Source organism: Epinephelus lanceolatus, chromosome 8 (assembly GCF_041903045.1).
Source record: "Epinephelus lanceolatus isolate andai-2023 chromosome 8, ASM4190304v1, whole genome shotgun sequence".
Classification (NCBI taxonomy): Eukaryota; Metazoa; Chordata; class Actinopteri; order Perciformes; family Serranidae; genus Epinephelus; species Epinephelus lanceolatus.
This window is the reverse complement of record NC_135741.1, coordinates 16,591,249-16,603,954: the sequence shown is the minus strand read 5'-3', so window position 1 is coordinate 16,603,954 and position 12,706 is coordinate 16,591,249. Positions and strand designations below refer to the sequence as shown.

At 42.7% G+C, this 12,706-nt stretch overlaps 1 protein-coding gene across 1 annotated transcript; it reads right to left on the bottom strand.

Moving 5' to 3' along the window:
• Window positions 1–1,990: 1,990 nt before the first annotated feature.
• On the bottom strand, window positions 1,991–7,964 carry LOC117258672 (uncharacterized). The gene is made up of 8 exons (XM_033629756.2): window positions 7,601–7,964; window positions 7,465–7,527; window positions 7,228–7,332; window positions 4,859–4,963; window positions 4,344–4,448; window positions 2,684–2,725; window positions 2,461–2,580; window positions 1,991–2,370 (listed from the first exon to the last, which is right to left on the bottom strand). Exons 1-8 carry the CDS (start codon window positions 7,911–7,913, stop codon window positions 2,087–2,089), a joined length of 1,137 nt encoding a protein of 378 aa, XP_033485647.1. The 5' UTR covers window positions 7,914–7,964; the 3' UTR covers window positions 1,991–2,086.
• Window positions 7,965–12,706: the final 4,742 nt, after the last annotated feature.

The following is a 12,706-nucleotide window of genomic DNA, read 5'->3' as shown; positions in this document are numbered from 1 at the left end:
TTGTAGCTGATAGTCGCCTCTGTGCATTGTGGGAAATAACAGGGAAAGTAGAGGGCAGCAGAAGAAAGAGAGAGAAAGAATTCACCACAGACACTGACAGTGAATGGAGCTGTAGCTAGCATGGCTATGTGTTGATCATGGTTATCACAGCCATGCTAGATGTCTGATAACTGAGGTGTGGTGTTATGTGAGTGTGTGAGTGTGTGTCAGTGTGTGTGTGTACCTGTGCGATCTGAATGACTGCACAACAAAGAGTCTGAATGGATTTAGTCAAAGCTCAAACTCTGATGCAGCTGCATTCCGGGAGGTTTATGATGTGAAACACCAAAGGAAAGGAAACAATGATCACATTCATGAGATGTCATTTTCTTCCACTTTTATCTCAGGAATTTGTTGAGTTTTTTCCCCCTCTTTTCTTCATAACGTAATGTGTCTGCCTTTATCCAAAGTGAGCCTTTGTTCGAGGGCTTTGTCTGAAAAAGCTTGACCTCATTCTCACTAATGAGGTGCAGGTTAGTTACCTCTACAGTAGCATCCATCCTTTCATATACATGTACTCATGCACTGTAGATCTGTACAGAGGCCTACAGTATGGTTTTGATTGTAGCCCCTTTTACACTGCCTGTTCAAGGCAGGAATGTTGCCGTCATCTCACCTCACTCCGAACTCGTCGAAATCCGGCGCTTCAGTGCCTTGCAGCGTCAGACACTGACGAAAAAAGCAGTCCTTTAACATGAGTATGACATGCGGCCGGTTGCCGTTATAGTTTAACGGCACTAGGCGGCATCAGGGGGAAATGCGGTGGGACAAGAACGAAGGTTAAGGTGGCGAAAGTCCAAGTAGGGTGGGTGGAAGGGGTGGTGGATGGGTCCAACAAACACTAACTTTCATCCGGGAGAGCTTTGTTTCATGCCCCGTACGATTATAACCACATTTAACCACATGTTTTTGTTGCCTAAACCCAACTACGTGCATTTGTTGTTGAAGTGAGAAAATATCAATTCGCTGTGTTGTGCTGACGTAGTGCTTTGATTTTTAAAGAGACTGTATGTAAACGGTACATTTCCTTATTTACTTATTATTAATCAAAACATAAATGCAAACAGAGAGGGGTCAGTGGGGGCCAACAGTTAATTTTTGCCCTGGGGCCCTCTGGTAAACAAATCCGGCCCTGGGATGGATTCTCAAAAGCCTTTCACAAGAGCATGAAAGTAAAACTCCTGTCTTTAAAGGGGACCTATTATGCTCAGTTTTGGGTTCATACTTGTATATTGGGTTTCTACTAGGAAATGTGTAGACCTATATATTCACCCTCTGTCTGAAACGCTTTGTTCGAGAGCCTGTCTCTTTACGACCCTCTCCCGAAGAAGTCTGCTTAGTCAGCATTTCCAGGTCTCCTGTATCTCGCCATCTCTGTGCCATCATTGCAGCCGGGGAAATAACTGTGATGGAGCATAGAGGCCTTTTCTAAAAGTCCAGAAAGGACATGATCCAGCAGTAATATGATCAGAAATGTACAACATCGGCAACCAAGATTACTTGTTGCCCTGATGTTAGCATGTAGCTACATGTAACTTTAGCAATGTAGCCTATGTAATGTAAACATTTGCAGTAGGGTGCCTGAAACAGATGACCATATAAAGAAATCTGTCACGATCTGACGTTATATTGTAGCCAAGGTTGAGTCAGAGTAGAGCCAAAGTATTCAGAATGGTCTGAAGCCTGCGGTTTTTGCTCACAGGGATTCGTTTTACATATGTTTATCTCATTATAAACTTTGACCAGGTTTAATATGAACATTAATTACTGTAATATTATATATATATGACAGACTATATGAAAAAGCATATTAGGTCCCTTTTAAATTCATCACTTCATTCTTTAAAATGTATTTATTTGGTATGGAGGCCAGGTTAATTTTGGGAGAGGATCAGAAGACTCAGATGTGAAGGTGAATAAAAAATTAAAACAAAAAAGCAAAACATTTTTGTGTTGTTATTAGTGCTCTTTAATAAATTCACAGACAGTGATTAAATGACACAAACCGGGCCCAGCATGTTACTGTCATGTCGGCAGATGTAATATCTTACAAAGGAAAGAGCAGAAAGCCACTAAAAGTTGTTCTGTTGTTGTTGTCATCCCAAACCTCCCCAGAAAGGCTTACCGAAACAATATCTCCCACTTCTAACTGCAACACTGCACCATTGGATGCATTATCCGCCAGATCTGCAGGTGACGGGGGAAGGTCAGCTGCGGTAACTATGAGTCGTCCGTTCTTGATGAGATGCATTATCATCATGTGATTAGAATGTGATGAATGGCCATCAAATCTGAAGTAATACACTCCTCTTATTGGTGCAGTGAAGTAACCTAAAACACAGGCAGAAAATAATCATCACAACAGACAGAAGTGAAGCAATGAATCAAATGTTTCAGATAAAAGAAGCCTATTCAGACTACCTGTGTTTGGGTTGTAGTGGTTTCCAGTGTTGGTAAAGACATTTCTGTATCTAAGTGGATTTTCTGAGATGTTTCCTGCGCCAGATGTCCGAAGGGAGGCAGAAAAGGCCACCTTCCTCACTGCGGCACAGTTAAACAACACAATCAATTCTGAATTACTGTCTGAACATACGCACATATTCACACATGCACAAAATAAATACACAGACAGAAAATAATTTACCTTTGCTGGCATTTTCAAGTTGCTGCAGTGCCGCATTTTGTACTGAAATTACAAGACAGTTATTTAATAACCATTTGCACACAATGAATCACACAAAGCATAAACCCTTAAAGGATCTGCATCTGATGTTTAGAGAATATATATGATTCAGAGTTTGAGCTGGGATTGTTTGCACACGGCTCTCAACCGAGGTGGCTGAGCTGACGGCTAGCAGCTAACAGTGCTAACAGCGGGAACAGTGCTAACAATGTCACAGTACTGACAGCGCCAATGGTTTTAACTCGGGGTGCAGAGAGTGGGCGTTAAGCTTCATGTTTTTCACATGGACGTAAGCTTACGTTGAATCTTGATGAGGAAATGTTTCAATATTTTACTGTCTATGTGGATTTCTCCAAGCAGCAAACTTCCAGAGCCCGGTCTCATTCTGACGTCATCGAAATCTGGCGCTTGGGCAGTGACTCGCAGTGTCAGAAACCAACAAAAAAAGGTGTCCTAAAAAGTCGGCATGATACACGGCCGGTTGCCGTTATGGTTTAACTGCGCCCATTGGTGTAAGGGGGATACACAGTGGGACAAGGATGAAAGTTAAGTCAGTGGAAGTCCGAGTGGGGAGGGCGGGAGACCGAATGGTGTTCGCGTCCTATAAGATTCTAAAGCCAAACCCTGTTCTTTTTTCCTAAACCTAAATACGCATTTTTGTTGCCTAAACCCAACTACATGTGTTTGTTGATGAAGGAAAAAAGACATCAATTTGTGTTGTTGTACCAACGTAGTGTGTTTGAAAGAGACTATGTAAATGCTGAATTTCCTCTGAAAACAGAAGTGTATTTTGAAAGATGACAACTTGACACGGTGTCCCAGAACATCAACAACCAATGCACCCAGGGTACCTCACACGTCGTACCTGGACGTGGAAAGTCCATAAAATGTCAACATATGACGAGGTTGCAGTGTAGGGAGCAGTGTACCTAAAACTCACGGTTACAACATGGTTCTCCATTTTCTCTGCACAGAAAGGCAAAAACCTGCCAAACAGAACCCCTCGTGAAGGGGCATGTCTGATGGTGTGATGTTTTGGCTGTCAGATACTCGCGACCCTCATGGATGTGTCAAGCATAGTTCCAGCACTACTGACTGTCCGTGTTTGCTGCAGAGTGCTGAGCTTCTGCTGAGCAGAGCAGAGATTTGGTGCAAAAATACCTCAGTTTTTGTAGACAGGGGAGACGGGGGTGGTTAAACATTAGCTTAAATATGAGCACTCACAACTTGCATGAAAGATATTGGCATAGACACATTATAAACATGTTTTAGGGTTTGATAACTACAAACCAGGCAATCCAATCACAAAAACAAATTAAGTAAAAAAAAAACAACTTTTGTACCTCAAAACTTCCTCACAAGGAATGAAGACTAAAGTGAGCATGTGCAGAGTGAATCAGGTGATTAGTAGCTTGTTCCAGACTGGAGAGACTTAAAGTGTTAAAACTATTCCATGTTACAGTCATACCCGGTCTCCCCTACAGTGTCATAGCCCAAAACACAGGCAAAAATTATTCACTTCGATTGGTATTTAGAGGTTTCTACACTGCCACCAAAATCACGAATTACACATTAATAACCACACAATTCATCACGCAAATTATAAAGCCTTAACCTTTACCTTCTTGCTCTCTCTCCAGCGCTGCCACGCGGCCTTCGCTGGCTGTCACTCTTTGCTGCAGAGTGCCGAGTTGCTGCTTAACGGCTGCAAGCTCTGCATCTTGAGCTAAAAGTGAAAATGTGACAGAAAAGATTTTATTTATCATGATATTGTAAAGGTTTCAGAGATTCGCTGTAAAAATACCTCAGTTAGTTTGTAGCAGTGGGTACTTGTTAAGACTTTGACATGTCTGTTTGTATTTTGAGCTCTCTTTGAGCCAGTGCATTCAAAATGTGATGCAAAGTAGTTACAGCAGCTTACCTTACTGCTAACGCATAAAACATTAGCACTTACAGCTTGCATGAAAGATAGCTACATAGACATGTTATAAAAAAACGTTATAGCACAAAACACATCAGACAAAAATGATTGACCTCGGTTGGTATTTTGAGGTTTCTGCACAGCCACCAAAATCACAAATTACACATTAATAACCACACAGTTCCTCACACACATCATAAAGCCTTAACCTTTACCTCCTTGCTCTTTCTCCAGCTCTGCCACGCGGCCTTCACTGGCTGTCACTCTTTCCTGCAGAGCACCAAGCTGCTGCTGATTAGCTGCAATCTCTGCATCTTGAGCTAAAAGTGAAAATGTGACAGAAAAGATCTTTCCCATTATATTGTAACATATTGTGAAGGTTTACAAGTCACAGATTCAATCTAGAAATACCTCAGTTAGTTTGTAGATGGGGGTGTTGTAAGACTTTTGACATTTCTGTTTGTATTTTGGAGCTCTCCTAAAGCCAGTGCATTAAACATGTGGTACAAAGTAGTTACATGTGTCTGCTATTAAAGTATAGTAACAGAACAATGAACAGAAAATGCATAATTTGGTCTCAGATACAAAAAGTGACTTGGTACAATTCACCCCATAGTCCAGGTTCATAGCCTGGGGTGAAATGTAACATTATAAAATAAGGATTATGACAAAAACTTGATACTGAAAAGTTTTTTTTTTTGTGTGTGTGTGTGTGTGTGTGTGTGTGTGTGTATGTGTGTGTGTGTGTTAGCCCCAGTGGTAAAATTGTGCATGAGGTAGGTTGTAACAAATGTTCTTAGGCCTACAACTAACCCAGACTCTTGTAGCCATGAAGTACTTTACCTGACAGCTTCTTCTTCTTTCGGCTATGCCCTTCAGGGGTTGGAACAGCGAATCATCTGCCTCCATCTAACCCTATCCTCTGCCTGTGGACACACCTTCCTCCTCTCCTTTTTCAACTAACAGTAGTCCAATTTCCACCGGCACCCTGTAGGTCAGCAGCACCAATGGCGGTCGTTGTTAAAGGGGAACTAATGTTTATTTCAACCTTGGCCCTATTTTCCCATCTACTTTTGTCTAAATGAGTGATAGGATGTTCAATATTTGACATTTCTCCAGTATGAAGCTTGGGCTGACCTGCCTGCAGCCCGTGAGCGTGCGCTATATTAAATAATAGGGCACTCAGACAGCATCAAACAACGTCAAAATACGTCCACAAAAAGTGCATTTTTTTTTAACACAGATAGACTCGGATTATTAGTATAATTATCCGACAATATAACGGAAAGGAGAAATAAACATCTGCATTTACCTTTAGCTGGATTCGGACATGTTCCTCTGCCTGTTGCAATTTTAGTATATGCGCTACCAAAGTAACACTGCTCCCTCTCTCCTCGTCCGCTCTTCAGTTTCAATGAGCTCTGCATCCGTGTACATCCGTGTACTCCATGTTCAAATAAATACGGTCCATCCAGATCCAGTTGGTCAAAATCGGGTAAAAATTCGGACATGTTTGTTTTGGCAAGTCAAAACACTCAGAGAGTGAAAGCCTGGCTCGGAAATCTCATGTCTCACGGGATTTGAGTTGTTGCAGGAAGTTACTGCTGGAGTGACCTGACAAACGCGAGGAGTTACTCTGTTTGGAGTAGTCATGGCTAAATTTTTACCCAATTTTGACCAACTGGATCTGGATGAGCCATTTGTATTTGATGATCGCCCGTATTTATTTGAACACGGAATACACGGACGTCCACAGATGCAGAGCTCATTGAAACTGAAGAGCGGACGAGGAGAGAGAGGGAGCAGCAACAGGTAGAGGAACATGTCCGAATCCAGCTAAAGGTAAACACAGACATTCATTTCTCCCTTCCGTTATATTGTCGGATAATTATACTAATAATCCGAGCCTATCTGTGTGAAAAAAATGCACTTTTAGTGGACGTATTTTGACGTTGTTTGACGCTGTCTGAGTGCCCTATTATTTAATATAGCGTGCGCTCACAGGCTGCAGGCAGGTCAGCCCTAGCTTCGTACTGGAGAAATGTCAAATATTGAACATCCTATCACTCATTTAGACAAAAGTAGATGGGAAAATAGGGCCCAGGTTGAAAAAAACATTAGTTCCCCTTTAACCCAGGCCTCGACCAATCCGGTATGGAAGTCATATTCGTGATTCGCATGTTTGATTTGGCACATTTTATGTCGGATGCCCTTCTTGACGCAACCCTCTGCATTTATCCAGGCTTGGGACCGGCCCAATGAGAACACTGGCTTGTGCCCCCTTATAGCTAATGGCTAAAATGTTAGCATTTACAACTTGCTTGAAAAATATCTACACAGACACGTTATAAACATGTTTTAAGTTTGATGAATTTAACTACAAAGCAGGCAACACTATCACAAAAACACATTAAGTAAATAAATTTTTTTGATAATAGTTATGATTTTATCATAGCACAAAACACATCAGAAAAATTATTCACCTGGATTGGTATTTTGAGGTTCTGCACAGCCACCAAAATCTCAAGTTACAGATTACAAACCACACAATTCCTCACACAAATAATAAAGCCTTAACCTTTACCTTCTTGATCTTTCTCCAGCGCTGCCACGCGGCCCTCACTGACTGTCACTCTTTGCTGCAGAGTGCTGAGCTGCTGCTTAACGGCTGCGAGCTCTGCATCTTGAGCTAAAAGTGAAGATGTGACAGAAAGGATGTTCTTAACATGAAACATATTGTGAAGGTTCACAAATCAGGGATTCAGCGCAAAACACATCAGTTATTGTTCAATTTAATGTCAAAGGATAACACAGTGTTTACCGTCATTCTCCGTCTGCAGTTGCGCCACCAGCCTCTCAGCAGCGGTCATCCTGGCCTCCAAAGCTGTAACAAGAGTACGCGTATAAGCTCAGCTACAACTGCTTTGTTAAAAAGTGTGTCCTTTATTGCAGTGTACCTGTATTCTCCCTCCTCAAGGCCTCCACCAGGCTCTCAGCAGCTGTTACTCTGGTCGTCAGATGCCTCAGCTCCACTCTCTGCTCCACCACCATGTCTCTCAGGTCCCTCAGCTCAGTCCAGATGTCAGTCTGAGGCACCAGCTCTCGTTCACCTCCCTCAGCTTCAATCCCAGCCCTCTGTGTCTGAGCCCTCTCTTCCCCTCTCTCAACATCAGGAGCACGAAGCAAGATATTACTGTCGCCGCTGTGTCTCTGAGCTCTGCAGAAATAGCAGAGTATCAGCACCAGTGAGAGGACTGAGGAAATCTTCATCTTTGTTTGGAAAATATGTGTCTGCTGTCTGTGGCACAGCTGTGTACGGGATCGGCCATTTATGGGTGTATTCAAGGTCAGATGCGTCAGGTGGATGGTGATATGCCAAAGCTGTGAGAAAACACACCTGTAACTTTGAGTTATGTGGCAGGTGGTGGAGATAAAAGGAGGGTGAGGACACAAACAGAGAGAGCAGTAACGGTGACTCAGAGGTGGAGTTCTGCCATCTTTCCAAAGGTCGATCTAAATTTATTATTCTAGCCGTTTGTTTTTCTTACTTCTGTAATTATTTTACATTATTTAAAGAAAAGCAGCGTCTTTTTAAACATTATGTCAGTGTGTTCACTCGAATTACAAAACCCCTGAGTTTCTACGTCAATGATTCCCAACTGGTCCAGCCACAGGGTCAAGCATTTTTCGTAATCATTAGTTGAAGGTCCATGCGGTTTAATACATATCAATCAATACAATATCAATACATGTCATACTTGTTTGGCCACGTCGACAAGTTAGTTTGCTGTCTCTGTCAAGCAGCTGCCTTCTGGTCAATCACTGTACAACAGAAAATGGCACTTCAAAATAAAAGCTCTGTGCCAGGAATACACTTTTGAAAGTCACCTGTGGTCCATGCAGAGTGGACACACAACCCACTTTTGGACCGCAACCCATCAGATGGGAACCACATAAGACTGTCAAGATTAGCTTTTTTAAAATAGTTATTCTCAATGCCTGTCCCCAGGTCCCATTTCCCACAAAATCAGACAAAATGCTTTACGATGGGCAAACCAGAAGAGCCTATGTTTGCAGTTAATAGTCCTAAAAATCTGTGCACCCAAGAATCTCTCAGATCTAGAAGCCTTTTGCAGGAAGAATGGGTGAAAATCCCCCAAATATGAACTTAAAGACTCGTAGCTGGTGACAAAAAGCATTTAGAAGCTGTGATACTTGCCAGAAGGGCACCAAGTACTGACCATGCTGGGTACCTAAAATTTCATTTCAGGCCCTTTTCAGATTTTGTTATTTTAAAACTGTAAAAGATTGAAATTAAAAAGTAATCTTGTTTAAAATATTGCAGACATGTGTCATCTTTAACACCATGCCTTTTGGAGATCAGTTCATTCTCTACTTACTCAGTGGCTCGTCCCGCAGCGCCAGTTTTGCTTACCAAAAGTGCCCCACTAGGTGGTCCACATCCACGCCTGGCTCCAAGCCGGGCTTCTTACTCATTTAAACTTTGAGAATAGGTTGAGCTCATTTCAGCCCCAAGACCTCTAATCACTCGCATTACCTTGTATGGCATCATACTAGGTGAGAGAGAAACGGCATTTTGATTCTTCTGTATGTTCTGCACATATAGTGAATTGACACTAAATTTTGAATTCGATAAACAAAGTTTCACTGTAAACGAAATGTTGACCATGGGTGCCCAAACTTTTGCATGCAACTGTATATGCACTACATGTACTGATATAGTCTCTGGGCTTAAGACAGATATCTAAAAATCCCAGCAAAATAGAACCACAGCTATGGGGGTATTTTTTATGTTTATTTCTTCCATCCATCCTGTTTCGTCACCGCTTATTCTCTTGAGGGTTGCGGGGGGAGCTGGAACCTATCCCAGCTGACATCCAGGTACACCCTGGACAGGTCGGCAGACTATCACAGGGCTGACACATAGAGACAGACAACCATTCACACTCACATTCAACAATTAACCTGCATGTCTTTGGACTGTGGGAGGAAGTATGCTAACACGGGGTGAACATGCAAACTCCGCACAGAAAGGCCCCCTCATGAGATTGAACCAGGAACCCTCTTGCTGTGAGGTGACAGTGTTAACCACTGCACCACTGTGTATTTATTTATTTATTATTTTTTTGTAATTTGGGTGAACAGAGGTTTGAATTTATTTGCCATGACCTGATTTCAATGACACACCCAAACAGCGTCTGATGTCACTGTCCACTCTGTGTCAGGGATGTAAACAGATTTGACAGACAGGACTCATTCTTTGTCGTATCTGCTCAGTGACACTGGTTCAACATGATGAGGCTTTTCACTTTGTTTTTGCTGTCAGCCAGAAAAATGACTATATGTCAAGTGAAGATGTTTTCCAGAATGGACCTGGAAATATCTCCTCTCGAGTGCAAGCGGGCACCCTCACAGTTCCCTAGGCTACCTGCGAGTTATTGTGAAGAGTTAGGGAAATTTCCCACTGCAACAGGACCATTATCTGGGCGTGTTGCTTCTGAGTCATAAGCGTGTGTATCAGTGACAAGTTAGACAATTAGACAGAAATAACAACAAATCAAACTGTCGTTAAAAAAATATTTCTTGAAGCGTATAAAGTGCAGTGAATGACATGATTTATGCTGATTGCTGCTTGTGTTTATGAATAAGAATATTGAGCAGCCGTCAGTCAGAGTAAAGCTGCTCGCTGCCACATACAGCAGGATTTACACCAGATAAACACACAGGCATCAATCTTTCTAACAAAACACTGCCAGCGCTCAGGTGGTGGGCAGGAGGACGCAACTGAGTGACAGTGTTGTCTTTAGTGCAACAGCAAACATACTGTGCAGCGGTGTCATATCTAATCATTCGAGAACAGGCCAAATTGTCTTTAGAATCCTGTTTTCTCGTTGCTCTCTATAAATGACAGACTTTGCTGTAGGGGTAAACACAAACAAATGTACATATCCCACTGAAGTTTTAAAGAAGAGTTTTTATCTGGAAAGAGAACACAGGGTTTTCTACCCTGGTGCCGGAGGGGGCAGAGATAAAGAGAGTAATAGTTAGACTGCGGTCACATTGGTATGCAGACAGTCATGAAAGCAGTGCAGTACCTGTTGCATCTTGCAAATTCATTTGCTGAATATTGTGAAATTTCAGCACTTAAATTGGGGAGGCCCTCTTTTTTTTTTTTTTTTATCACAACTGAGGGGATTGGTGGTACGGTTAGATAAACACACAAATGGTTTGGATTACAGATGATCTACAGATAAACACGGGTCTACTGATGCATCATCATCCTCATTAACATCGTCATCAAAGAGACAAAATAAAAATTTAATTATGATGTGCAGATGTTGAGGATTGTAAAATGGCACCAATGATTTAGTGAAATCTGGTAAATATCAGTTTGAACTAAAGCGGCGCCCTGTATAAACTCAACAGTGCTTATTTTCTTTCTGTTCTTATCAATACAGTATTGTTACCCCGTCAGTCAACGAGCCTACATTAATTCAACCATGGTCCCAATCTGCAAATTAACAACTGGTTCTTGATGAGTTCATCCAAATTACAAACAAGACAAAGAGTCTACAGTCATGCTCGTGGCTTGTCAGACCAACTTGCCAACCTTGAGACCTCAAAACAAGGGAGGGTTTTGAAAACTAAGTTGAGGTCTGGCGGCATCCAGAGAGTGTCACAGACTTTGTTTCCTGCATTCTGGTGATTTTTAAATAGTTTTAGTTTTTGGCCCATGATTCTGGTACTCTGGCAGAGTACCAGAGGAGTAACCTGGAAATCCAGATGCCCCAGCCCCAGCAAATTCGAATTTGCTCTGCACGGGGATCTGGCCCTGACGAGCAGAGCCCGTTAAATCGCCATTGGACCAATCTGATCAGTCTATCTGACAGAGGCGGGCTCTGGGCTGGCGTAACATGATGAAGACAGCGCTGCACTGTAGGAGTTGAAAAGTAAACAGCCAAGATGGCAGCTGCCGAAGGACCGTGTCCGTTCAATTTAGCTGTGGAAGGAACGCTAAGCCAACTACATTTATCTTTTTCCTTGAGAGAGGAACAGAAGACTGCCCTAGAAGCCTTCGCTTCCAGGAAGGACATTTTTGCTGTTTCGCCGACGGGATACGGCAAAAGCATAATATATCAGTTAGCCCCACTGGTCGGCAAACCAATGGGGCTAACTGCAATGAATACATCACCTTGTTTTTTGTGCTCTGATTGGCTATAATGCTATCCACTTGCGTGCGGCGGCATTTAATATGCCTCAGTTAGTGCTGCCCCTTGGGTAGGAAGGGTGTATCAGTGAGGGCCAGACTCAAGAATCTTTCTAGATTTGAATATGGATTTCCAGGCTACCAGAGGAGGGGAAGGAGGCAAGACTGTAGGCTTGGCCCACACCAGGCACCTACAGCAGTTTGCCCCCCTAGCCTGCACGCCCCAGGGTCCTGGATACCTAAGCGACATGGAATGGGGGGCTCCTAGTCTCTGGAAGACAGTTCTGTATCCCACTGTGGCTAAGGAGGGCAAGCTGGGTCTACACCAACCTCTAGACTCCCCTCAAACCCATGTCAGAGCTTACGCAAACAAGGTGACCGCTGGCAGCTGCGACAGACTCTTACCAGCCTGACGAATGCCCCTATCTGGCCCTAGCCTCGCGTCACCAGGCTCTTCACGTACGGTAAAGAGCCTGGTTTCTATTCACTCTGAATTTTGTCTGGATTCTGGTTCTGGTCTAGAGAGCGGATCCGGAATTCACCAAATTCACTAAAGTAAAAGTGTTCACCAAAGTAAAACTTTAAATTCTGGTGCACCATCGATTTGGGGTGATGAGGGGTGTAAGAAAATCAATTAACTCAATGGCTTGGGCTTTTCTTGTAAATTATATTCTTTAAATTAAAAAGTTTCACCGCATTTTTATTAGCTTGGTGCTTTTATTTTGACGGAAATGCGCATCCATCGAATTCCGGATCCTGTCTCTCTCGAAACGTTCAACTATTGCTGCTGTCATATTCACATATGTGTCATATAAGTCAGTGAATAGTGCCTACT